This window comes from Terrapene carolina, unplaced genomic scaffold (genome assembly GCF_002925995.2).
Source record: "Terrapene carolina triunguis isolate 2854851 unplaced genomic scaffold, T_m_triunguis-2.0 Scaffold58, whole genome shotgun sequence".
NCBI lineage: Eukaryota > Metazoa > Chordata > Testudines > Emydidae > Terrapene > Terrapene triunguis.
Genome location: NW_020664409.1, coordinates 11438952 through 11466880, shown reverse-complemented (window position 1 = coordinate 11466880; position 27929 = coordinate 11438952). Strand labels below are relative to the sequence as shown.

At 41.9% G+C, this 27929-nt stretch overlaps 1 protein-coding gene across 4 annotated transcripts in view; it reads left to right on the top strand.

Moving 5' to 3' along the window:
* The window catches only part of KIAA0319 (KIAA0319 ortholog), a 41005-nt gene extending 20611 nt beyond the window's left edge, over positions 1 to 20394 (top strand). For 2 of the 4 annotated variants that reach the window (XM_029913907.1, XM_029913904.1), the window contains exons 11-19: positions 1154 to 1302; positions 3395 to 3546; positions 5089 to 5227; positions 7200 to 7359; positions 11126 to 11268; positions 13216 to 13338; positions 16134 to 16224; positions 18327 to 18415; positions 19614 to 20394. In XM_029913907.1, coding sequence (XP_029769767.1) covers positions 1154 to 1302; positions 3395 to 3546; positions 5089 to 5227; positions 7200 to 7359; positions 11126 to 11268; positions 13216 to 13338; positions 16134 to 16224; positions 18327 to 18415; positions 19614 to 19792 — 1225 coding nt within the window. In that variant the 3' untranslated portion in view covers positions 19793 to 20394. Of the gene's footprint in view, positions 1 to 1153; positions 1303 to 3394; positions 3547 to 5088; positions 5228 to 7199; positions 7360 to 11125; positions 11269 to 13215; positions 13339 to 16133; positions 16225 to 18323; positions 18416 to 19613 lie in introns of all 4 variants that reach the window. The other 2 variants (XM_029913905.1, XM_029913902.1) reach the window with 1 other exon arrangement.
* Positions 20395 to 27929: the final 7535 nt, after the last annotated feature.

Genomic DNA, 27929 nt, shown 5'->3' with positions numbered 1-27929 from the left:
AGGATGGGATCGAAACTTTATGGAAGTGAGAATATGTAAAGGGTTTAAACAGAGCAAACTAATGCCCCACAATGTTGACTGGAAAACCCTTCAGCCTGTTTCTTTCACTGTAAACCAGCCCTGATCCTACAAACACTTACAAATTTGAGTAACTTTACTCACACGAAAAATACCACTGTTTGTACACAGCCAGGAGGATGGTGGGAGGAAAGGAAGGATCGTGTTCTGATACTGGGTCCCTCTGCCTCCCCACCTCAAAGCAAAAAGGCGTTGGATTTCCTGGATGCCATGTAATGCTGTTGCATCTACGCGCCATCCTGCTAAGTGGGATTAGCAGCGTGTCTGGTAGTGGCCTACAGGAATGTCAGATTCAACTTGAAAGCTTGTGAGATTTCTGCCTGCGTCCTGTCATGAGTCATGGCAGATTAGTACAAACGAAAGTTTGTAAAAAGAATGGCAGGAACTCACCCGTCTCCCATTAAAAAGTGAACAAGAGACTTGCACATCAGTAATGTACACAGTTACCACTGTATGTTCCTAGACTTCTCAGTGAATACAGGGGACTGAATGATAGCTTAAATCCCCAATATGTTTGAGTCCAGGCTTTCATCAACAGACTGCACTGGACTGTTTCTATGTTTAAGTATTATAACTTTAACATCTATGGACAGTGATTTACAATATTTTACAAAATTTTGTAATTGCATTTGTATGTAGCAAGTGACCAGTTACTTAATAAAAAGTAACAGATACAAACTCAGTCAGCTATCACACTTGTGACACAGCAGGCATCTGATTTGCTGGTACTCAGTATATTTAGTGACTGTGTGGTACTCCTATGATTACAGCAAATGTGTCCATAAGTGGTGTTGAAATATTAAAGCAGGAGAGTGGGAATCAGTATTCCTGGATTCTTTTCCTGCTCGTGACTTGATGTGTGACCATGGGCACCTCTGCATGCCTTAGTTTATCTGTAAAACAGGTATAAAAATTCAAATTCTGTGAGCCAAATTCATGCCTGGTGTAATTCCAGTACAGTAGGTGCTTAAACACTGTGGTTATAAGTGCTTCATAAATGCAAATAGAATGAATGACGGAGTGACACCAAGGGGAGAATTTGTCCTGATTATTGTCCTGTGGTGTTTTGTTTCAGTGGGCCAACCACTGTGCAAATAGGAAACATTGACAAAGCAGTGGCAACTGTAAGTGGTCTACAGGTTGGTACCTATCACTTCCGACTGACCGTGAAAGATTACCAGGGATTAAGCAGCACAGCTACACAGTCTGTTACAGTGAAGGAAGGTAAGCCAAATCACCTCTTCATGTGCAAAGCAATGTGATTTATGTTGATCATTTAGAAAATGGGAGAAAATTAGTACAGAACTAGATTACAGGTTTGGTTTCAAGGGAACTCGGAGCACCTACTGGACTAAAACCAATATCTAATCAAGAGATATTGTTTATGTGACTGTAATATAATTACTTTTAGGACTTTCTTTGTGTTAATTACATACACAAATAATACATGTATTAATTGTTTAATAAATGTCCACGGGAATGTGTTAACCTCAGCATGTATCCTTTGTGAATAGAGTAATAATATTGCACTCTCACAGAGTTAGCAGCCGCTGCCTGTGTGGTTAAAGTAATACTCAAGAAACACAGGCTCAAGTTCCAGCTAAAATCTCACAGTAAGTACATGTTTGTTCATCTATAGGACAGAGACAGAGAAACAGTGTTTTGCCCCACACTCATCCTTGCAGAAAGCCCTGCTATAGTTACAATGCGGTTTGTCTGCTGTCCTGCACTATATAACAGGAGTGGCCCAAGTACAACTCTGGAGAGAAATGCAATCTACACTTCACCCTGCAGTTTACATTCGTCTTTAATAGGGAGATGCAGAGGGTGGGGGTGGCCAGTCCCAGCATCTATTGTTCCCTCTTGGTCTGAATATCTAGGGGCTGATGATCTCCATGGGTTTGCATCCCTGTGTTAAAGATGCGCTCTGTTCTATTGCATGCAAATCAGCTGAGGCCCTTATTGCAAAATTTGCTTGTGTGTATTCTGCCAAGTTATTTGTTTTGTAGCCTTACCTGCCATTCCACTCTTTAAATATGGCACCTTCTTACACAACAGAGCTGGCTTTAGTAACAAAAATGTGGGGTTTTTTTGTTTTTGTTTTTTAAGGCTTTTTGCTCTGGCTAGCACTGCAGCGCCAGCATAGCTGGGGGAAGATCTGGTCTCTCTTCTTCATGCGCATCATCAACAGAACTGTCAAGTATCAGAGGGGTAGCCGTGTTAGTCTGGATCTGCAAAAAGTGACAGAGTCCTGTGGCACCTTATAGACTAACAGACTTATTGGAGCATAAGCTTTCGTGGCTGAATACCCACTTCGTCAGATGCATGTAGTGGAAATTTCCAGAGGCAGGTATAAATATGCAGGCAAGAATCAGTCTAGAGATAACAAGGTTAGTTCAATCAGGGAGGATGAGGCCCTACAAAAGCAGTTTCTCCTCCCTTGGTGTTCACACCTCAACTGGTAGAAGAGGGCCTCATCCTCCCTGATTGAACTAACCTCGTTATCTCTAGACTGATTCTTGCCTGCATATTTATACCTGCCTCTGGAAATTTCCACTACATGCATCCGACGAAGTGGGTATTCACCCACGAAAGCTTATGCTCCAATACGTCTGTTAGTCTATAAGGTGCCACAAGACTCTTTGTCGCTATCAACAGAACTGTTTACCAAATTCCAGTTACACATCCAATCGGTGACCTGTGCAAACTCACTGAAGGCAAAGGAGCTGCACAGGTATTGCTGAGGGCATAATTTGAAGACAGCATGGCTGCACAGGTGCCCCCGAGGACCTCATATGAGCTGTGGAGGTTGTACAAGCGGTGATGATCAAGAAGAGAAGAACCCAGCTTGACTCTCAGATCCCAAGTTGAGTTTGAGGCTAGTACTTGTGGGGGGAAAAAAAACTTTTTCGTTGTAAACTGAGAAAATCTAATCTGGAAATTGAGACACAATAAATATAGAACCCCACAGTGCCATGTTTACAGGGTCAATTTTCAAAGTGGGAGTACCCTTCAATAGTAATCCTGTCAGTAATGCAGCTGTTTTTCCAGACTGTAGTAATCCTGGGGTCAAATTCAGCCCTGCCGTAACCGCTTCATTGACATCAGTAGAATCGTCTGCCTTCTCTCACTGGGGCTGAATTTCACCTACTCCCTTGCTGACACTTTTGAACAGGTTTATTTTTCTTGTCTTTGACTGTCTGAAACTGAGGATTGTACTATGGAGAGGCTGTGTGTGTTTCTCTGCAGTTGTGTATCATTTATATCTTGCACCTTTTGAGAGAAAATCCTCCTGCTTTACTGTCTTTGTGGTTAGAAAACAACATTCCTCCCCGGGCTCATGCAGGAGGCAAACACGTTCTTGTGCTTCCGAATAACTCTATTACATTGGATGGCTCACGGTCTACTGACGACCAAGGGATTGTATCGTATCTGTGGATTCGGGATGGCCAGAGCCCAGCCGCTGGCGTAAGTATTTTGAAAGTATTTAATTGGGGACAAAATCTGCCCTCTCTTGCATTCATGCAAGCCCTCTGACTTCAATGAACCATGCTGGCAGATGTGTCCAGTCAGTTGCCATAGGGTTTGGTGTTACATTTGGTTTTATTTCACAACTCTATATTAATAAACTGGTACAAGGGGTAAATGGCACTTTAATTACATTTACAGAGTATACTCTGTTCGGAGGGCCAGAGCAGTGAGGACAGAGATGCTAAAGACACTAGATAAAGAGCTTAGAAATATGGCCATGTGATAGTAAAATGAGATTCATCTGGGAAAAATACAAGCTAATGCGCCGGAGGGAAAATAATGTGAAACGCAGATATTCAAAAAGGAGGAAGATCATTGGAAAGCAAAAGTGCTGATAAAGCCTGGGGAATGATGGAAAGCAGCAAATCGGATATGAACTTGCAATGTGAGATGGTATAAGAAACCAATCTGGTTTTATCCTAGACCCAAGAGCTGATGATCTAGCTCAATAGGACGCTGGTGGAACTACCCCCAGAATGTTGAGTGTGGGTCAGAGCTCTTCGGTATCAGAAAAATGGTGACAAATTGGCAGGAACTGAGGTGGGGGGAAGGAGGAGCAAAATGATTATGGATCTGAAGGGAGTGATTTATGTGAGAACATTAAAAGAACTAAATAGGCTTAGCATAACAACAGCAGAGGGTGATGATAAGTCTGCATATAAAGGGCATAAACACCAAGGAAGGAGAGGAATTGTTTAGAGTCCAAGGACGTAGAATTAAGAATATTGGGATAAAATTGAAAAACAAAAATGTAGACGGAATCTTCTATTTTCAAACAAATGTGCATCTAAGTACTGTATGTCTCCCTTGAACACACAATCTCCTTTTACTAGCTTTATCGAAGGTGTCCACACTGCATGGGCATGTACACAGCATTAAGGCTATATCTGTGCTGCAACTGGAGGTGTAATTTGCAGTTTGTGCAGACATACCTGTGCTATCTCTAATCTAATTAGCTTGCTAAAAATAGCAGTGAGGGGGCCCAGCGGTGTGGCTTGTACAATCCATGCTGAAACCCACTGTGCTGTGTCCTCACTGCTATTTTTAGAGAGCTAACTAGATTAAAACTAGCACGGGTATGTCTATACAAACTGCAGATTACACCTCCAGTTGCAGTGTAGACATAGCTTAATTAACACCTCCCATACTTGCACTGGTCCATTGTGAATCCTGGGAAGGATTCTTTCAGGGTGGTCCCTTTGTTTGTTTTGAAGGTCCGAGGGCAAGCTTTGTGGTGGATTCTCCGTTGCAGACAATTGTTAAATCAATATCGTATGTTTTTCTAAAAGATGTGCTCTAGGAATTATTTTGGAGAAGCTCAATGGCCTGTGTTATACAAGAGCCAGACTGGATAATCACAGGGTCCATTCTGGCCCTGGAATCTATGAATTCACATTCTGCAGCTAGATTGATGTACAGCTCGCAAACTTCTGTCCTCTCAAGGAGTATAACCCTCTGCTGCTATCTCTTTTTTTGCAGGATGTGATACATGGCTCAGACCATGAGGCAGTTCTGCAGCTAACCAATCTTGTGGAAGGACTCTATACTTTTCACTTGAAAGTCACAGATGCTAAAGGAGATTCAGCTATTGACGCTGCCACTGTTGAAGTGCGGCCTGGTATGATCATTAAAAGGTCATCTATAAGCTGTGTATACCTCCACATTCTTTTCTTTGCTGCTGGCAAGATCCTGTCAGGTTAAAAATCATGGGTCTGATTCACCACCACCTTGCATTGCTATTTACACCTGTTTAAAGTGGGTGTAAAATACTGTCATCTGAATTCTCCCTTTACGTGCATTGGTGATACTATTGTACGTCCACTTTGCACAGGTATAAATGCTCACACCCTTTTCAGTCCATGGAGAATCAGGCCCCATAGTTTTAAAAAAAAAGTTGCTTTCTTGATTATATTAAGACACCTTTTCTTTATTAAAACTGAAAGATGTATCTACATTACTTATTTTCCATTATTTGTTTCAGTTTTGCATTTCAGTCAGTTTGGACAGTGCAAAAGGACTAATCACTTTTACTTTTAGTCACTTACTTTTAGTCACTCAGTTACACTTCCTGGTTCTCACATCCAGTTGCCATGTTTGGGTGCAAAAATGCTTCCACGGAATCCTCGTTTGCTTAAATAAGACTTCATTTCAGTTGGAATTCTTTATATATATCCATCCACAAAACTATCCATCCCCAAATAAGTTGTATAAATGTTCTCTTGGTTTAAATTTTTTATACAACTTATTTGGGGATGGATAGTTTTGTGATGAAGGCATGAGGCGGGTATTTGGGAGACCTTAATTCTAATCCTGGTTCTGCCACCGATTGCCTGTGTGATTGTGGCCAAGTCACTTAGCCTCTCTGCTATGTTTTCTTGATCTGTACAATCAGGATAATACTTACTATGTCACCGGGTTGCTGTGAGGCTTGCGATGTTTGTAAAGCCCCATAGAAGGGCAAAATATTACCTGTTTTGTTCATTCCCTCTGGGGCACCTGGCATTGGCCACTGTCAGAAGACAGGATACTGGATTAGACGGACCTTTGGTCTGACCCAATATAGCCATTCTTATGTTCTTATTATATTTAACAAAACCTACAATTATCGAGTTAAATTTGCCTCAAAAATGTGTCAAACTTTTCTGTCCCAAGTTTATATTCCTCATTTAGACTCACTTAAACACATGCTGTCCCAGTAATGATGGATTTAAGCACATGCTTAAGTGCTTTTCCTGACTCTGGACCTTAAAGACTGATGAGACAGCATTTAGGGAGGCTTTTAGGAGAAGGTGATATCAGGCTTGTTTTACATGGATCACATATAAATGAGTGTGAGTTCACTCTCAGGGTTTTAAGGACTGAACTCAAGCACTGTGACCTAACTCAGCGGCTCTCCACCTTTCCAGACTACTGTACCACTTTCAGGAGGCTGATTTGTCTTGCATACCCCCAAGTTTCACCTCACTTAAAAACTACTTGCTTACAAAATCAGACATAAAAATACAAAAGTGTCACAGCGCACTATTACTGAAAAATTACTCACTTTCTCATTTTTACCATATAATTATAAAATAAATCAATTGGAATATAAATATTGTCCTTACATTTCAGTGTATAATATATAAGCAGTATAAACAGATCATTGTCAGCATGAAATTTTAGTTTGTGCTGACTTCACTAGTGCTTTTTATGTAGCCTGTTGTAAAACTAGGCAAATATCTAGATGAGTTGATGTACCCCCTGAAGACCTCTGCGTATCCCTGGTTGAGAACCACTGACTTAACTAACTGGGTCTGGCCTCTTTATACATGAGCAACCCCTGCAGGACTCGGCATTAGCTGAAAAGGTTAATTGATTCTTATTCCTGTCTGTAGAAACAGTGCTGGATTGTAACTAACTGGGTTAGAGGGTAATGAGATAGAAACTTAGATATTTTGGTATGTTTCAAAATTAACTAAGTACCCTTCCAAATTACCTTTTCCCCCATAAAGATCAAGGGTAGGGGAATCTGGGTTACTAATCACGCCGTTCATTCAATACTGAAATATTTACCCGTCTCTGGAAAAAAAACTGTGTTTTTGTTTTCTCAGACCCTAAAAAAAATGGTCTGGTGGAGTTGATTTTGCAAGTTGCAGTTGGCCAGCTGACTGAGCAACAAAAGGACACCCTGGTGAGACAGCTAGCAGTGCTGCTGAATGTCTTGGACTCCGACATCAAAGTTCAGAAGATACAAGCCTATTCAGATTTAAGGTATGCAGATATCAGGATGTGTGCGATTAGGGAGGTGACAGCTCCCCTGTGACATCATAAAATAAAAGTTAAAATATTGTGATAGATGCTAATGGGTTGCATGTTAGGGGTCACTTGTGTATAAGTACCTAGGGAAACTACAGTAACTGCACCCAGAGAGTCATTAAGGGATATTGTACGGCTTAAAGCACTCTTCTTTGTCTGGGCTGTTAGACCTTTCTGAGTTTCTTTTGCGTTGCAGAGAAGCTGCAAAAATTGTCTCACCATCTTTTCCAAATCTTGCAGTCCAAGGGGGAGTATTGGACTAGGGTTTCCCAGGTGAAAAGTGATGAGGCTGAGGGAGGAAAAGAGGCACCAGAGAGAGGTGCAGCCCAAGGTAGTTGCTTTTTGGGACAGGGCTATTGAGCCTTATGTGAGCTTTTTGCAAAAGGGAGATGCCTATGTGCCATTGTGTACCAGCTCTCTTCAAGGAACTAGGACTTGTATACATTTTATAAATAAGCTACACTGAGGTCAGATCTACACTAGAAACTTTTGCTAATTTAGCAATGTCAGGGGTGTGTGATGAGATTGATTTTATTTATATATATATATATATATATAGATGACAACATTTCTATACTAGCAAAAGCTTTACTATAGGTGCAGTTATGATGGCATAAAAGTGCGTTTGCCAGTATAATTTATTTTGCTTGAAGAACTGATATAAGTTATACCAGCAAAATACTATAAGCAGATTTTCCTTTCAAGATGGCTTTTTCACTGACAGTCTTTTGTGGGGCTGCAGGATGGCAGAAGTTAGATTTTAAAAGACAATATTTACTTTTCAAAACTAGTAAATGAGCTTGTGATTCTTCTTGACTCTGCCAAAGCTCATCACTAGTAGCTTTTTGGCAAGCTGCATGGAAGAGTAAAGAGAAGTTGAGAGAGATTTCCCTGGAGCATATGTTTTAGCAATAGAAGTTCTTCTACAGGTGGTAAAATCCCTGAGGTAGGAATCTGGAACTGGAGAACCTCATTTTAAAAAACCTCCCTGCAGACCCTTCTTTCACATCTTTCCCTTTATTTCAAAGAGACGGCATTTATTTATCTTGATGTCTGTTTCATTTACTGTCTTTTGTCCTTCCAAAGGCTAGATGGAGTGAGACAGACAGACTGTCACAATAAGCAAATGTTTCATTAAACAAATGTACTTGTCTGGCCGAGGTCTGTATGATCAAAGCTACTTTTTGTTTCCCCTCTAAAATTTTTGATGCCCCAGGTGCTTTAGATGGTTTTTCACAATCAGTATTGGGGGACCTTGCCCCCTGGGAGAGCAGAAGCTCACTGAGCATGCTCAGCAGTCTACCTGGCTTCTGAGTAGCCTGGAGAAGTGTGTATATATCGGGGTGGGCAAACTGTTTGGCCTGAGGGCCACATCTGGGAATAGAAATTGCATGGTTGGCCATGAATCCTCACAATTGGGGTTGGGGTGCAGGAGGGGGTGCAGGCTCTGGGGTGGGGCTATGGATGAGGAGTTTGGGGTGCAGGAGGGTGCTCTGGGCTGGGATCGAAGGGTTTGGAGAGCGGGAGGGGGATCAGGGCTGGAGCAGGGGATTGGGGCGTGGGGAGAGGCTCAGGGGTGCAGTCTCTGAGCGGTGCTTACCTCAAGCAGCTCCTGGAAGCAGTGGCATGTCCCTTCTCCGGCTCCTACACGGAGGCACAGCCAGGCAGCTCTATACGCTGCCCCATTTGCAGGCACCGCCCCTGCAACTTCTATTGGAGCGCCGGAGGGGGCCATTGGATCGTGTAGGAGCCAGAGCGAGGCCATGCCGCAGCTTCCGGGAGCCGTGTGGTGCAGCACCCAACCCAGTGCCCAAGCTGGAGCGCCGGAGCAGGGCAAGCCCGAGACCCCGCTCCCCAGCAGGCTCTAGTTTGCCCACCCCGGTATATAGGGCCCTACCAAATTCACTCTCATGGGTTTTTAGAAATCGTAAATTTAATGATTTCAGCTATTGAAATCTGAAATTTCAGTGTTGTAATTGTAGGGGTCCTGACCCACAAAAGAGTTGTGGGGGGGTCGCAAGGTTATTGTGTGTGGGGGGGGTCGTGGTACTGCTACCCTTACTTCTGTGCTGCTGCTGGCGGCGGCACTGTCTTCAGCAGCAGCGCAGAAGGAAGGATGGCACGGTATGGTATTGTACCCTTATTTCTGCGCTGCTGCCTGCAGAGCTGGATCCTCAGTCAGCAGCCGCCGCTCTCTGGCTGCCCAGCTCTGAAGGCAGCAGCACAGAAGTAGGGGTGTTGGGATGGTATTGCCACCTTTACTTCTGCACTGCTGCTGGCAGGGCGCCGCCTTCAAAGCTCAGCACCCAGCCAACAACCGCCGCGCTCTGCCCGCCCAGCTCTGAAGGCAGCACAGAAATAAGGATGGCAATACTGTGCCCCCCCAAAAATAACCTTGCGATTCCCCCTGGCAACTCTCTTTTGGGTTAGCACCCCTAATTTGAGAAACGCTGGTCTCCCCCGTGAAATTTGTATAGTATAGGGTAAAACATACAAAAGACCAGATTTCCTGGCGGAAGACCAGATTTCACAGTCCATGACCCGTTTTTCATGGCTGTGAATTTGGTACGGCTCTACATATATACCATGGATGCATTTGAGTGGCAGATTCAGAGCAAAAAGACTGGAAATGGTTGTACACAGCTGAACCTACCACAGATTTCAGTGTAGCTTGCACATCTACTGAGACCTGACAATGCAGTTGATGGAATCTATTGAGATGACTAGTCTTTAAACTGTCTTCCTAAATTAACTAATCGATCTTTTTTTTTAAAAAAATTTTTAAAATCCTTTTTGGAATCTATTCACCTCTATGCACCTCCCCAAATTTAAAAATACACTATTAGAAAATCTAATACCATCACTACAGTATTTCAAACCCCAATGACTAATTTCCAAGTAAAAGACTCCCCCCCCCCCACCCCAAAAACCCAAAAGCATCCCACCCAAATGCAGCATAACATGACATAATGATTTTAGATGGGCTCTCTTGATTGCCAATCCCCCAATACCCTGATCCAGTCTTCTCATTGACTGCAATGGGTGTTGGATCAGAACTTAGATCAGGGGTAGGCAACCTATAGCACACGTGCCAAAGGCGGCACGCGAGCTGATTTTCATTGGCACTCGCACTGCTTGGGTCTTGGCCACTGGTCCGGGGGGCTCTGCATTTTAATTTAATTTTAAATGAAGCTTCTTAAACATTTTAAAAACCTTATTTACTTTACATACAACAATAGTTTAGTTATATATTATAGACTTATAGAAAGAGACCTTCTAAAAATGTTAGTGTATTACTGGCACGCGAAACCTTAAATCAGAGTGAATAAATGAAGACTCGGCACAGCACTTCTGAAAGGTTGCCGACCCCTCACTTAGATGCTTGTGGGAAAGCGGGGTAGGGTGGGGGAGGGGGCTTTGAAGTGGGCCTGGAAGTTTAACAAATGGGAGGACGAGGGAAGGAAGAGTGTGTCCCCCTCTCCTCAGCTTTCTCCCATGAAGCTAGAGAACTGTTATTGCTCCTGAACTGCATGGTAGTGCAAGAGCCATGTCCCTGTGATGAATTTGGTTAACCCGGTGGCAGATTAAATAATATCTATACACCAAAGACAATGATTTTAAACTTCTAATTTCCAGAGTATGGGCTCTTCCAATCAAATTGAAAAATATTAGTTCCTTGGACAACATAAATCTTAATTTTGTTTGTGCGTTCTCTCTGCAGCACAGCAGTTGTATTCTATGTGCAGAATGGGCATCCTTTCAAAGTAATAAAGGCTTCAGATGTCGCACGGATGCTGCACGTGCAGCTGCTAAAGGAGAAGGCTGACTTCCTGCTTTTTAAAGTTCTGCGGGTTGACACAGCTGGTACGTTCTGCCTGCTGCTTCCTATTTCTTGAGTTTTACAGCCATCAGACTATGAATTAGCACAGCAACCTGGTACAGTATGCAGGAGCTTCCTTTCTGCACTGTTTTGCATTTGGTTTTCTCAATGATGAGGCTGATAATGCTTGAAATATCTGTTTATCTAGGACAGACTTTTGCCAGTTACTTGCTTTCCTTTTAAAGATACAAGTGGCAAAGAGTATGACGGCTGTCAATCATTTTGTAAACTAAGGCTCATTTACTGTATACTAGGAAATGTACTATGTTGGGAAACCATGTTATAACACTATACTATCCCAGCTGTGATATAACCAGAGGTGAAAGTAAGCCGGTACGCCCCGGTATGGCGTACCGGCAAGAGCCGGTGCGCTGTACTGGAGCGGCCCGGCTTCCCCAGGTGGCAATTTAAAGGGCCTGGGGCTCCCAGCAGCGGCTGGAGGGGGAGGGCACTTACCGGTACAGGGCGGGCCGGGGCTGGCTCTGACCCCCCCCATTCCCACCCCTTCCGCCAGAGGCCCCGCCCCTTCTGGGGGCCAGAGCCGGCCCCAACCCAGCCTCGTACCAGTAAGTCCCTCTTTCTACTTTCACCCCTGGATAGAACATTGTTCTTACTCTGTGGATGGGACAAACCGTGCTGTAACCGTAATATAGAATTTGTGTGTTATCCCTGGTTCCTTTGAGGTTGTTACTCTATTCTCCAACAGAGTTATAATATGATTCGTTCCTACCTCCCCAGGTGAAATGGTCAGGCCATCATTGTATTATAACCCAGTCCCCTAATGTGGTAAATATTCTGGTGTAGACAGGCCCCTCGTGTTTCTTCATAATGAGAGATCTTTTCACAATGATGGTTGGGCTTTCAAGCCAACTTTCAAGTTTTAATCTGCCATAAAGTCGCAGTGCTGCTGGGAATTATAACACTTCTCGACACTGGGGCATTACAGATCTGAATTTGTTATAATTTATAGCCAAAGGAGAGTTTTTTGTTGAGGATCAGAATGCAAGGGGAGAGATATAAGCTGTAGCTCTTTGATTAATATGGCTTATTTTTGAATTTACTCCGTGAGGAAAAAACTACAGCTGTTACACTGTAAAAATTAAGTGTTTTTTTCCCCCACTTTGAAATAGAAGAAAATGAGGTATAATTTTCAAATTTGTATGCACTTCATTTTTAGTTACATAGCAGGTTTTCAGGCAAAAAAAAAGCTGCTGCAAGTTTTATGTATTTTTTTGGAAAGCAATTTATTTTGACTGTTTTTATATTTTGATAAAATACACACATCACACTACATCTTGGTGCTTTTACAACAATTAAAAATTAACTATATGACTGCTGTGCCCTAAGAAGTTCTGATGCTACATTTATTTCAGGTATTTGTATGATGATCATTATGGTGGTGTCTGGGAACACTAATATTTCTCAAGTACTCAGGAATTCTGGAGACTATACACCATAGAAATACCAATAAATAATACAGAAACAAATAAAACTGAACTCCCTGACTCAGGTCGATCTCCAGGTCTAGTGTCAGTAAATTAACATTGGCTCCCTGGCTGGCTATTCAGTTGGATAATATATTTTCATCTTTCTGATCCCGCCCACCAGGCTGCTGGGCCTTTTAAAGTAAATCTGCCTAACTCAGACCCCCAACAAATGACTGGAAGATTAGGAATCAGCAGTGGTTCAGTTTATTAGTGACAGTTAAAGCAATGGTTTGGGGTATATTTGTCTACCAATGATTCATGGAAACACATCAGTGAAATTTTCACAGTTGGATTTCTAAGTGACCTTTTCATTTGTCAGTCTCTGCACTGGAGTTGTGGGCAAGAGAATGCACCCTCCCGCCCCCACGTTAGTGCCTCAACAGTGTGTGCTTTACAAGTTGCCCTTTTACATTGTAATTATCTTCACTTTTGTTCTGTTCTTAGTCTGCCTTTTAAAATGCTCTGGACATGGTCACTGTGACCCCATCACAAAGCGTTGTATTTGCTATCAGCTGTGGATGGAGAACTTGATCCAGCGTTACCTGAATGATGGAGAGAGTAATTGTGGTGAGTTTGGATGACATTGTGTGGTATGTTCCAAGAATGATTTCCCTTTCCTGTGTGTAGCAGTTCTGTAAATGTATCTATGAATATTATGCATGCTGAAAAACAATGAACAATACACACAACTGTACCAACCAACCAAACAAGGAAATGCCGTCATATGACATGAGAGAAGCAAGTCCGTATGGGCTTCATCCTGCACGTTGCCAAGCACTCTAGCCCAGTGGCTCTCAACCTTTCCGGACTACTGTACCCCTTTTAGGAGTTTGATTTGTCTTGTGTACCCCCAACCCCAAGTTTCACCTCACTTAAAAACTACTTGCTTACAAAATCAGACACAAAAATATAGAAGTGTCACAGCACACTATTACTGAAAAATTGCTCACTTTCTCGTTGTTACCATATAATTATAACATAAATCAATTGGAATATAAATAGTGTACTTACATTTCAGTGTATCGTATATAGAGCAGTATAAACAAGTCACTGTATGAAATTTTAGATTGTACTGGCTTCACTAGTGCTTTTTATGTAGTCTGTTGTAAAACTAGGCAAATATTCAGATGAGTTGATGTACTCCCTGGAAGATCTCTGTGTACCCCCAGGGATACAGGTATCCCTGCTTGAGAACCACTGCTCTAGCCTGATCCATCAAAACACTTAGGGACCTGCTTAACTTGAAGCACACGAACAATCTCATTGACATCAGTAGGACTTCTCATGTGCTTAACTGAAAGTATGTGCATAATTGCCAGATGGGACCAGAGTGCTCAGCACCTTATAGGATTGACCTTGATGTAACCGCTTTTTTAAAGGGGAAATTTATTTTTATGTAACAGGCAAAGCTTAGAAAAAAAAAGACAGAGATAATGTTAGTGTAAACCTTTGTTACTTGGTAAAACTGTTGCTAATGTATATTGCAGAAAATTCGGTCTCCTTTCTCCAATTCTTTTCCCCCTTGGCTGTTTACTAAGATTTATTTTTCCCCAAAACAGTTTGTCAGAGTTCCATTTTGTAAGGTGCAGAACATCTCACTACCACGAACTGCAGTCAAAGTGGAGGGAACTCAGCAACCTGGCACCTCCGTGTGTGTGCTGTGACCCCATTACTGGCATTAGCAGTTACATGGACGGAAGGAAGGAAGAATGCACCTCACAGTTGGAGTTGTATTACTTGTGGAAATGGAGAAAATTTGGAAATGAATAATGAAAGAAAATTGGGGAGCTCTCTGGCTGTCCAGCCCCTCAATATTACACTGTGGAAGATATCTGCATGAGAGTTTAAAGTGATTGAGAATCTTCTAAATAATACTAGACGGTGTCATTTAAATTTTTTTTTTCAAATTTTGCCTAATGGTTTTAGGAGAAAAGTATAAAAATAGCTAAATGTTACTTTTGGGATACTTTGAAATTATTTTGGACCAGATGGATGTTTCTGTAGATAATCCTGGTACTACACCTGCAGTTGCTTGGGAGTTTCTGATTTCTGCTCAGGTTAAGAGGAACAACATAGAGATAACACTCCACAGCATTCTGGCGGATGTGTTTTGTGCATCATGTTTTAATACGGTGGCCTAGATATTTGTAGCAGTAGCTACAAAATGCTTGTGTTTTATACTAAACAGTCTCGTGAGTTTTAAAAACTTGGCTTTTTTATTTGACCACTTTCACCATTTTCTTAATTTTCTTTATCTCCCATGTATTACAGTTACCTCTGGAAAATAGAGTTTAGTTGTCACTGGTTTACGTTTTATTGTTTGACAGGACTATCACTCCTTTGTTAGGCATACCCCTTTGACATCCTATTTGAAATATCCTCTTCTATACTTAGTTTTAATAGCCTTAATTTAATTAAAAATTTCTAATAGCATTAGTTTAGCCAAAATACAATTCTATTCTTTGCATGGGACAGAGTCTCCTACTCTTATGTTGAGAAATACATTACTCAAGTAGTCTGATTGATTGATTAATTTCTATAGCATCACTCGAGGAATAAGATACTACTCCCCATGAGCAAGGGTATCAGAATCTGGACCCATGTGTTTTGTAGATAGGGTTGCCAACTGTCTAATCACACAAACCCAAACACCCTTGCCCCGCCCTCTGCCCTGCCCCTTCTCTGAGGCCCTGCCCACTCCATCCCCCCCTCACTCACTTTCACCAAGCTAGGGCAGAGGGTTGGCGCGGGCTCTGAGCTGGGGCCAAGGGATTCACAGTGTTGGAGAGGGCTCTGGGCTGAGCCTGGGGCAGGGGGTTGGGGTGCAGGAGGAGGTGAGGGGTGCAGGCTCTGGGAGGGAGTTGGGTTCAGGAGGAGGCTCCGGGTTTGGGCAGGACGTTGGGGTGCAGGAGGGATCTCCCTGATCCTATGATATTTTTTTCAGTTTCTTCATATGAAGGAATTCTTTTTCTAACAGCACACTATCATCAATCACGTGCCCTATCAGAGCTGTACTGTACAGAAGGTGCATAAAGGTACACATCTCACTTGAGTGAAATGCCCAAGCTGGAAAGAACCCAGTTTGACTTTGAGATCTCAGGCTGAATTTGCTGGGCTGGCAGGAGAAAAAATATATCTTACTTACAACCTGTGACTATTTGATCCGGAAGTCTAAGTCTCAGCAATGGTAAATAGGGACCCTGGTGATGTCATTTTTACAGATTCCCTTTTAAGAGAACAACTCTCAAGTTCCAGTCAGTCTTAATGAAAAATGAAGCCGCACTCCACCTCATGGGATCAGTTTATTGAGACAGTTACATTCATGATACCTTTGCACATCACTCTCTTGTTTTATTTTCTAGAATGGAGCATACTCTACGTGACAGTATCCACTTTCATTTTGGTTGTGCTCATGGTGAGCTTAGCGTGGCTCTGCATCTGCTACTGCAAGAGGTATGTGTTTTGTATCGTTTTCAGTGCAGTGTGTTTAAACGTGACGTCACTGCACCTCAGCATTAAACCACTCTGCTCATCTCAAACACTCTACTGTCCTCTGTAGATATTTTTCTGTCTTTGGGTTTATATACTTACCCCACTGAGAAGCAGGACCTGTCCTTTGCCTGAGGTGCTTCTGGACACACTTTAAAAATACAGTTATAAAAAGAGGCTACTGCTGGAACCACCCACCACCTCTCCACCTAATAATTAACGTATATCCTAGTCCAGCGGCTGAAAACATATTTAAGATCTTTAAAATCCTCCCTCTAGAATCTTCCCAGTCTCTCACACCTAGATAAAGCCATATCTGGAGGAAGGAAACTATAATGCTGAGGGTACTTCATGGAGAATGGCCATAGCTCGGCAGGTTGGGTCTGGCTTAGGTCCAAGGAAACTAGTCTGTACAAAGTATGCTAACGCTGTCTATCCCAGGAGCTTCTCCCTGCTTCCAGCTCTTTTTTTTGTCTGCCTTGTTAATATGCTTTTTCTGATCTCATTATCAATCTCAGGTGTGGCTACACTAGAGAGGCTACACTGATTTAGCTATATCCGCATCACTACTCCAGCATATCCCCTTAGTGTAAAGCAGCCTACTCTGATGGAATGGATTTTTTTCCATTCGTGTAGGAACTGCAGTAGCTATGAATGACAGTAGCTGTGGACAAAGAAGCATTCTTCTGTCGACATACTTGCATCTGCACTGGGGGATAGATTAGCATAGCTGTGGTGGTCCAGGGTGTTTTTTTTCGCCCCTCACCGACATAGCTATGTCGACCTAACTTTTAAGCATAAATCACGTGTCAGCAAGACAATCAGTAATTCTCTCCCAAGTAACGTGTTTGTCCACTTGGTCCTTGCTGGTGCAAGTCATTGGTGTGAATGTTTTGTTGCTTATCAAACTGCCCAGTAGAGAGAGAGTTTGTTTTGATGAAACAAAAAATGAATTGTCTGGGTGTTTAGTCTTCCCCACAATGACATTTTGAGGATAATGAGACATACAGGATATTGCTTGAAAAGCTGTCCCCCTTGGGCTGCTTTCTCTGACACTGGGGTGGCCGGTGTTGGACCTCTGAGACTGGCATGTGGCAGGGACTGGTGGAATTCCTGCATGGAACTGGGGCTCATCTGCCTCTCTGACTCTGTCCTCACTTGCCTCAGACTGCAGAGGGCATCTGACTGGTCCAGAGATCGACGTGGAGAGAAGGGGCAGGGACTGTGGAGGGGGGGTCAGAGGTAGGAGATATCCTTGGCCCCATGGGGTTTATAAGTAAATGATGGCATGGCTTCCAGGGACTGGACTGTTTTTTAGATACCTTTATTGACATCTCAGATTAAGTCAGCCTGTCTGGAGAGTGCAGAGTCCAAGTTATTTTTATTACTATTTATTTATTTAAATTGCAATAGTGCCCGCTACGTGCTTATCAAACAGGGGAGGTCAGTCGCTGCCCTGAAGGGCTTATCGTATAAAAAAGACAGACAGCAGAAAGGTGTGGGGAAAGGGATACAGCATACAAGCACATGCGTCTGACGAAGTGCGTATTCACCCACGAAAGCTTATGCTCCAATACATCTGTTAGTCTATAAGGTGCCACAGGACTCTTTGTTGCTTTGTAAATGAGCAAGTAACTCCTAGGATAAATCCATTACATAAATTCATAGGTGGAAACCCAGATCTGAAATCTGCTCTCTGTAAGGGCTAAACCAAAATGCTGGGTCTGGACACACCCCTAAGCTTTGGGGAAATTTTGTCCTGGAACCAAACTGTGTGCCTCAGGCCCATCTCTAGGTAGTGTAGAAGTCTGTTTCCTAGTTAAGCAGGCCCACTTTTGCCCACCATCTGCATATGAAAGAAAGACTTGCACTTAGTGGTGCAGATTCTGCTCCCATTTACATCAGCATCAATCAGGAGTGACTCTTGGAATAGGTGGAGTTACATCTGCGTAGAGATGGTGTGAGCAAAATTGGCATCTTTGGCTGTCCCTGTTCAGTGTATGTGTGTGAATTTATTTACTGTGCATGAGAACTTGATTTACTGGTAGTAACTTTCCTTTTAGCAGAAAGAGGACAAAGATAAGAAAGAAAACCAAATACACTATCCTAGATAACATAGATGACCAAGAGAGGATGGAGCTAAGGCCCAAATATGGTAAGATTTATTTTTTAATTGGGACCTTTCTTAGGAGTTTAATGATCCACTGCTATGTTTGTCTTAATTTTTGTTTAAGTTATTTACTACTTCTCATAACACAAGAACTAGGGGTCACCAATGAAATTAATAGGCAGCAGGTTTAAAACCAATAAAAGGAAGTATTTCTTCACACAACGCACAGTCAACCTGTGGAACTCCTTGCCAGAGGATGTTGTGAAGACCAAGACCATAACAGGGATCAAAAAAGAACTAGATAAATTCATGGAGGATAGGTCCATCAATGGCTATTAGCCAGGATGGGCAGGGATGGTGTCCCTAGCCTCTGTTCACCAGAAGCTGGGAATGGGCGACCGGGGGTGGATCACTTGATGATTACCTGTTCTGTTCATTCCCTCTGGGGCACCTGGCATTGGCCACTGTCAGAAGACAGGATACTGGGCTAGACCCAGTATGGCTGTTCTTATGTTATGTTCTTAATTTTATAGCAGTTAGTTACAACGTTCTCTTCCATACATATTTTCTTCATTTTAAAAGAAAACATGAAATCAACTTTTAACTTTGTAACATGTTAAAAAAACAAAACAAACAAAAACCCTGCTTTTCTGGCAAATACATAGCAATGTTGCATGGCCCAAATATGTCCCATTTAACTTCAGTGGGCTTTGGAGCATGCCCCTCGTTAACAGCTTCCATTCACAATGAAAGGCTTTTAATTTTAATTTCCCTCAGTCTAATGGGGGGAAACTTGCAGTGGAGGAAAACCTCCTGAACAATAGACATCCTAAAAAGTAATACATTCATCCAGGAGCACAGAATTTTCGTGGTCAGTCTTAGAGCTGTGTGTGTGGATAGATTTAATTGATTGGTTCAAACTGTTAGAAAGGACTGTGCTGCATGATGAGATGCTTTAAATGAATTGTGAACATCTGTAGTAAAATAGAGGCAGAACAAGGCACAAGGCGCCGGCTGCTCAGATAGTATCAATATGTCAATCTCCATTGCAGTCAATGGAGTATCTGGCCCCCAATATTTAGTGTTTGTTTGTATAATCTTTAATATGGATGGTGGTCTGAATAGTTACTCTTCGAGGCAGTGCAGCCCAGCATCTCTGACTTTGCACAACACTACACAGGGGAGAGGTTACTAAATTTAAAAGTAAAACTTTCCAGAGAATCTTTTGGTTTGATATTTTCAGGTATAAAACACAGAAGTACAGAACACAATTCCAGTCTGATGGTTTCAGAGTCCGAGTTCGACAGCGACCAGGACACTATCTTCAGCAGAGAAAAGGTCGGAAGAGAGAATCCTAAGAACATCATGAATGGTTCTGTCAAAAATGGAGTTTCCTTCACCTATAGCTCGAAAGACAGATAATTGAATGAGTGTAAAATGAAAGGACGTGCTGATTTGACACACCAAGAAAGTGTTGATCCACCTTTTGTTTTTCAAAATCAAAAGCTTCCTAAAATTTATCCTAACAGCAGATGAAGTAAAATTCCAGTACAGTGATGGGGGAATTAAACAGACAACTAACTCTTGTCATTTGGTGTAAGAAGCACATTTAATTCCTCCTTTGCTCTGTGCTGAACATTTATGTATAAGTGTCAGCAGACACTTTTCCTATAGTAGACCAATGAATCACTGCTATGACCCCAGCCAGGAGTGTTCTGTTACGAACAACGGTGACTGTCTGAGGCTTTGAGCTATATACAGGCTGTGTCTTTACTTTGTTTCCATCACTTGGAGGAGCACTGTTATGTTATGTAGCTAATGTAAAACAGTAAAAGCCAACATTCAGAGTTTCCCTTCTAGCTGCAAAGAGCAGAGTTTGGCTACAAGCTCCATCTTCATATACAGTTTTTAAGTTGGATACAGAAAGGGGAGGTCCATAGATAGCATTTTTAATACATAGTATTTGCCTCTACGCTCTGCTTTATGACTGTGGTTTTTAGGGTAGCACGCCTCAGGTGAAAATGCCTCTGCCTCTGTTTTCAAGGGATGTTTACTATCTAGCCGTTTCACTTAATCAGCTGCAAGCTAATGTGATACGTTTGTATCCTGTACAAAGCATATGCCCCCTATACTTATGTCGAAAAAATGACGGCAGCACAGAAATCCTGCCTTTTATTCTCTTCCGTTATGATGACTGAGGCATGTATTTCTGTTCCCTCTGAGGCCTGAAGACCCAAGCCAGGGGTATGTAATAAAGAGGAGAGAGGGGCAGGGAGGACTTAGCACCTGTATGCCTCCTGCTATGTGTTGAGCAGCCTAAACTTCCTTTGGCTTAAATGGGAGTTTAAGGGGCTCAGGACCTTTCAAGATTGGACCCTTAATGCACTTAAATTGAGATGGACACTAGACTGTGTCGGCCGGGGAGTGTTAGAATGTGTCAAGGCTGTTACTGAGCAAAGGCTTGTAACAAAGAGCCATAGAGGAAGCAGGAGCTTTGATCACACAGTAAGGATTGGTTAGGGCTGACTGAAACTTTTACTTGAATATTAGAGGGGTTTTTTGTTTACTCTTTGCTAGGGGGTTGGCTGTCGTGGGTCAGGAAGAAGGGCAAGACTCTGAGTTTTGAGCTCACTGTTGTTCATAATTCAGCACCCATGTATTATTCAGGGGTGCCATATTTGAAGCGCCCCATCACGTCCTTGAGATCTGTGTAAAAGGAGAACCCAGGACTTCATTTGTTCATGGCTACGGTGGTGGGGGATACAGACCAGTCAGCTTAACTTCAGTACCCAGGAAGTTAATGGAGCAAATAATTAAGTAATCAATTGGCGAAGACCTAATAGATAATAAGGTGATAAGTAACAGCATGGATTTGTCAAGAACAAATCATGTCAAGCCAACTCAATAGCTTTCTTTGACAGGGTAACAAGCCTTGTGGATGGGGAAGCAGTAGATGTGGTATGTCTTGACTTTAGTAAGGCTTTTGATACAGTCTCGCATGACCTTCTCATAAATAAGCTAGGGAAATACAACCTAGATGGAGCTACTATAAGGTAGGTGCATAACTGGTTAGAAAACCATTCCCAGAGAGTAGTTATCAGTGGTTCAGTCAAGCTGGAAGGGCATAACAAGTTGGCTCCCGCAGGGATCGGTTCTGGGTCCAGTTCTGTTCAATATCTTCATCAATGATTTAGATAATGGCATAGAGAGTACATTTATAAAGCTTGCGGACGATACCATGCTGGGAGGGGTTGCAAGTGCTTTGGAGGATAGGATTAAAATTCAAAATGATCTGGAGAAATGGTCTGAAGTAAATAGGATGAAATTCAATAAGGACAAATACAAAGTACTCCATTTAAGAAGGAACAATCAGTTGCACACATACAAAATGGGAAATGACTGCCTAAGAGCTAAGAAGGAGTACTGCAGAAAGGGATCTGGGGGTCATGGTGGATCACAAGCTAAATCTGAGTCAACAGTATAACACTGTTGCAAAAAAAGCAAACTTCATTCTGGGATGTATTAGCAGGAATGTTGTAAGCAAGACATGAGAAATAATTCTTCCGCTCTACTCTGCGCTGATTAGGCCTCAACTGGAGTATTGTGTCCAGTCCTGGGTGCCACATTTCAGGAAAGATGTGGACAAATTGAGAAAATCCAGAGAAGAGCAACAAAATAACTAAAGGTCTAGAAAACATGACCTATGAGGGAAGATTGGAAAATATAAGCCCAACTACACATACATAATGATGGATTATAAATTAGCTGTTACCACTCAAGAAAAAGAAACCCAATTTTTTCAATGTGCATTATTTTCTTCTTATCAGTGATGAATTTCATCTGCCATTTTGTTGTAATTCTTTGCAGTCAGCTTTGGATTTAACTATATTGAATAATTTTGTATCATCTGCAAACTTTGCCACTTCACTGTTCACTCCCTTTTCCAGATCATTAATGAATATGTCGAACAGCACAGATCCCAGATCCTTCGGGGACCCTGCTGTTTACCTCTCTCCGTTGTGAAAACTGACTATTTATTCCGACCTTTTTTTTTCTGATCCTTTAACCAGTTACTGATCCATGAGAGGACCTTCCCTCTTATCCCATGATTACTGTTTAGTTTCCTTAAGAGCCTCTGGTGAGGGACCTTGGGCTTTCTGAACATCCAAGTACACTATATCCACTGGATCACCCATATTCACATGCTTGTTGATGCCCTCAGAATTCTAATAGATTGATGGAGGCATGACTTGCCTTACAAAAGTCTGTCTCTTCCATAACAAATTGTGTTTATTTGTGTCTGATCATTCTTTTCTTTACTATAGTTTCTACCAGTTTGCCTGGTAGTGACATTAGGCTCACTGGTCAAGATCTCCTTGGGTGCCCTTTTTAAATATCAGTGTTAAATTAACTACCTTTCAGTCAGCTGGTGCAGAGTTTCAGTGATAGGTTACATACTACAGTTAATAGTTTTGCAATTTCATATTTGAGTTCCTTCAGAATTCTTTGGTGAATACCATCTGGTCCTGGTGACTTATTACTGTTTAATCTTCTATTGACACATCAATGTGGGATAGTACTTCAGATTTTGTGGTCAAAAAAGAATAGCTCTGAAGTCAGTATCGCCCCCACATCCTCTGCAGTGAAAATCGATGCAAAGAATTCATTTAGCTTTTCTGCAATGGCCTTGTCTTCCCTGAATGCTCCTTTTGCATCTTGGTATTCTAGTGGTTCTGTTGTCTGGTTGGGAGGGTTCCTGCTTCTGATGTACATCAAAAAATTCTTACTGTTAGTTTTTGTGTCTTTAGCAAGTTGCTTCTCAAATTCTTTTGTGGCCTGCCTTATAGTTGAACATGTAACCTGTCAGAGTTTGTGGCACCTTCCTGTTATCTTCACTAGGATTAGACTTTCAAATTTGAAAGGATGCCTTTTTGCCGCTAACGGCCTCCACTGCTCTGCTGTTTAGCGATGGTGGCATTCTTTTTGTCCTCTTATTATTTTTTCTGATTTGTGGTATATATTTATTATGGTGTTTTTAAATAGTCCTCATTCTGCTTGCAGGCATTTGACCCTTGTGACAAATCCTTTTGATTTCCATCTAACAAGCATGCTCATTTTTGTGTAGTTCTCCTTTTTAAGTTAAATGTTAATACCTTTCTGGCTCTGAGAATTTGTGATATCAAATATTAATATCCTCAGTGGTCCTTAAGTCTAGCATGACTTTTTTTTGTCAGGCATTCAGGACTGAATATAACAAGCCCTGAACTTTGGATCAGTGTAATTTTTATTTCTAATAATGCTGAATTCCTGGAGTCTCTGCCCAGGCAATTCCCAGAACTGGGAGGGCAAGGCTATTAACTGGTAGGGTTAAATGCATTGGTGGAACTGAGTGGGGAATTCTGCCTATTTTTATGGACTGTACTGGACTTGAACTCAAGATCCACTCTGATAGACAAAATAAAAATATTAAAAATGCCCCAGGGTGCTGGGAACTACTCAGAAAATTCCCACACTTACTATACAAGCAGCTGAGGGTTGAGATGCTAACGCTCTACACGAAAGCATCAATACGTTAATAAGGACAACCATGGCAACTATGTTCTTGCCTGCATCCCTTCAAAGTTAAGCCCTGAGTGCAGTTGATATATTGAAGATTCTCACACTCATTACTAGAAAAGGCATTTAATAAGTCCACAAACTAATTGTTGCATGGGGGGCATCCATACTTACAGAACATAAAACTACGCCACTATAAGCAAGCCAAAACCTTTTTTTTTTTTTTTTTAACCTTGGCAGACAAAGTGCTTCTGCAGTATGAGGTGAAATTTAGCTGGACATGTCTGACAAGAACAGTAAAAACAAAGCCTCTGTCTTCTAATTCAACCCCTGAGCTGTTGCTGATTTTGTTAACTGTTGTTTGACGGTCATGACCAAGTTACATTTGACAAGCCCAGTTATCTCATCTCGTTTCACACTTGTCAGATATATTTCCAACTCCCTTCTGGGAGGACAAAAGGAACTTTAACAGCCTCATTGTCAAGTGCACCAGATACAGCTGTAGTTCAGGCCCCCCCAGACCCCCCCGTGTTGCCAGACATGCTTGCCTATGTGATGCTAATTTTATTTTATTCAGCAGATTGTTTTGAGGAAATGGAAGTGCACATGCTCATGCAGGGGGATTCATCTGCAGAGGGTTTAACAGCACAGTGTGTATTGTCTCCATTCTTTATTCTACCCCTTCAAACCTGAGAGCAGCTCAAAAATGCTAGAGCTTAACATTCCTCAGACAGCTCTGGCCTTCTTCAAACAATCACAGGCCAAAACCTTCAGGCCCCCCCATTTAAGCAAAATTCCTGTCAAACTTTGTGGGTGTATTGCCTGTATAACGAGTGTGGGTTTTGGTCTTTGCTATGTTGAGATGATAATGGAGTAAGTTATAGTGACCTTGAGTTTCGGGTGGCGATGGTGCAGAGAAAATGACGATTGTCACCTGCTGGACAATTTATGGAAAACTGGTCTGAGAAATAGAGATGAATGGTGAGCATCCCTCTAGGAGAAGAGTGAGTGGGATAAGAAAGTGGGGAAGGGAGGTCCTAAAGCATAAGGAAGAGTTGTACTTTAGGATTCTGGACACAGCTCAGTGTCAGATCCAGGTGTAGCAAGGGAGAAAAAAAGCCCAGAGGTTTGAAACTGATAGTACTTTAAATGAAAATACATTTCCCTGTAGCATAGGCAATGAATTAAGTGCAGGTCAGCCACAAATCAGTACTTTGCCTCTGTATAGAAGCATAGTGCCCTGTGTGTGGGTGAGCTATTGCAGACTTTCTAATAGGAATCTGTCTCTAGAAAATGTTATATATTGTAAATGATGATATATTATAACTGGAACCATTTCTGAAGTGATTATGTAGCCTTCCTAATAAAGATCTGTCTTTCCTTCTATGAGGCTCGGTCATGTGTCCTTGTGGATGTTGCATTCTTCTGTATCTGAGGCTCAATTCTGAGGTCAGAGCAGTATAGTAAAAACAATTACCTGCTTTAGCTTTTCTGTTCATACGCCAAACCATAAGAGTTAGTTTAATTGTTTTTGACCCTTCTTTGTGCTGAGTGGCAAGGAAAATATGAGAGGAAGGAATGAGTTCAGTATATTGAAGAAGAGGACAAAGAAGCCAGAAACTCAAATTATAATTGCAGCTCTCAGAGAGGGGCTGTCTATAGTAGAACTGTGCAAATAACTGATTTTGTTGGTTTGCTAGCAACTACATAAAAATCAGGGGGGGAAATGTTTTGGGTCAACCTGACAAAGAAATGTTTCAAAGTTTTCAGTGAATTGAAGTCAAAAGATTTCATTGTGTGAGACTGAGCATTTTTTTTCAGGGGGAGGGTCAGAGTGTTCATTAACATCTTTAATAAAATCGACAGACACTTCAAAACTTCAAATCAACATGTTTTACTAGCTGTTTAAATAAAACCTGCTTTCTTTATCACGAGCTAAGTATTGTTATAACAGAGTGCCCTTTTCAGATAAAGGGAATTGCCCCAGCCATCCCCCTGGACATGTGGGTACAAGTGGCAACTTCATGCCTTGCTACAGGTAAGAGGATGGAGCACTTACGATTCTTAAGTGTTCTGTATCGTGGCATGGCCTGTAGCCTTCAGAACTGTATAACACTTAAGCAAGCATAATCCTGCTCCTCCCTTATACTAGGCATTTCCAACTCGGCCAGGAGTTCTACACTAGGGCCAGCTGCAACAAGTTTTGTCCATCCTAGCATTGAAAAGTGACTTTGTTAAACAATGAAAACATAAGATTCCCTATTTTTGCCTCAGTTACAGATTAGATTTGTTTATAAGTAAAATGTCCTAATGACAAGGCATGCAAGCTCAGTCTGAGATGTGAAAACCAAGTCAAGCTCTCCTTGTCCACATGCCATTGGCTACATTCTGCCTTCATTTACCCAAGTGCATCTCCATTGTTTTCAAGAGGATACACGTGTAGTTAATTGTCTTCCACAAGGTTGCATTTGATCCTATAGCTTAATTAAAATTCTGATAATGAACAGAAAGGAACAAGACCACAGCTTCCCCCCAGATGCTATGTCTCTGTAGTACTAAAAGGAGTAAATAAATCCCCCACTCTTTTCATCCATCACTACAGCAGCCAGTTATGATGCTGAATACACCCTGGGAACAGAACTGCTGAGTCAGCAGGAACTAATTTTACAGTCACAGTTTCACTCTGAATTGTACTTTCAGGTAGAAATATGCTCAGGTGATCAAGACCGCATGACCTGATCCAGTCATTTGGAGACAAATGCTGCCTCAAAGTTTCCTAGGAAAAGGGGTCTCGTATAGGAGATGCTACAGATAACAGCTAAACTTTATCTTCTGAGTTGTGTATGCCCTATTTAATTCTCTATGAAGTTTGTCTTCCAGACATCTCAGCAGAGGGAGAAACAGAACGTACTTTATGATGTCAAATTGTAGGGTTAGGGCCAAAGTCATTTCCCTAGGGCCACCCCAAATGAAAATGGCCGTTATAAGATGGAAGGCAATCCCAGTGCCAAGTCACTGATTACTGAGAGCTCCTTATTCACGGGATTGCAAAATTTCCTACATGGAACACCTGCACAATAGGATGAAGAAATTTACTAGTTATTTCAGACTGGTACCCTAGCAGACAAGCCCATTAGTGAGTTTCACAAAATTAAATCTGTAGAAACTGAAATATGTCTCTATGAAGAGGGCAGATTTTCCAAGTTTTCCTTAGGAAGTGAATATGCAGCAGAGTGCAAGCTACTTGGCTCGTGTAAGATAGTTGTTAGACTTGTACACCTCACTGTCAAATCAAAGTGCAGCGCAACATGCTAGCTACTTTCTCCAAGCAGAATTCAAGTTCTGACAGATACCAGGCAAATTTTACAGATTAAGTACTACAGATGCATCTACTACTATAATCACGCTGAATGCCACACAATATGGCAATGCACTTTTTATTGCCTCTGCAGGACCAACTTTCTGGGAAGCCTTAGGATCAAGAGCCTCCTTCACTTATTTTGCTCAACTGAACTAAGTTGGTCAAGGCAGCATGTTGGTGGGGAAATGCGTTACTTAAAGTAACTTACTGAAAAAGCATTCCTACGGTGGTCAGAAATGTTCTTGTGTCTGCTGGGAGAAAAAACAATGCAGACCTAAAAAGCTACTGGGTGTAAACTATCGCTTGTGACAGGTCCACCATCCTGATTTAAGAATGCCTGATGTATTATTAGTTCCTGACCACCCGGGCTATTGAGAATCTTTATTACCTAGTATTTGTAAAATGCTTGAAGATGCTCAGATGAAAGACAAATGTGCAAATCATTGCCTTTTGAAGTGACGTAACTGTTTGATAAATTCAAGAGATTGCCATGTGGTGGTCTAAACTCCTGTCACTTACAAAACAGCCTCTGTTGAATGTACACACCATGCATTTCTTCCACTGTTTGGCTTATCTGAAATAAATGAAAACTAATGCAAATCTACGGAACCTGGACTTTAATACTCAATTGCTGTTTAATAG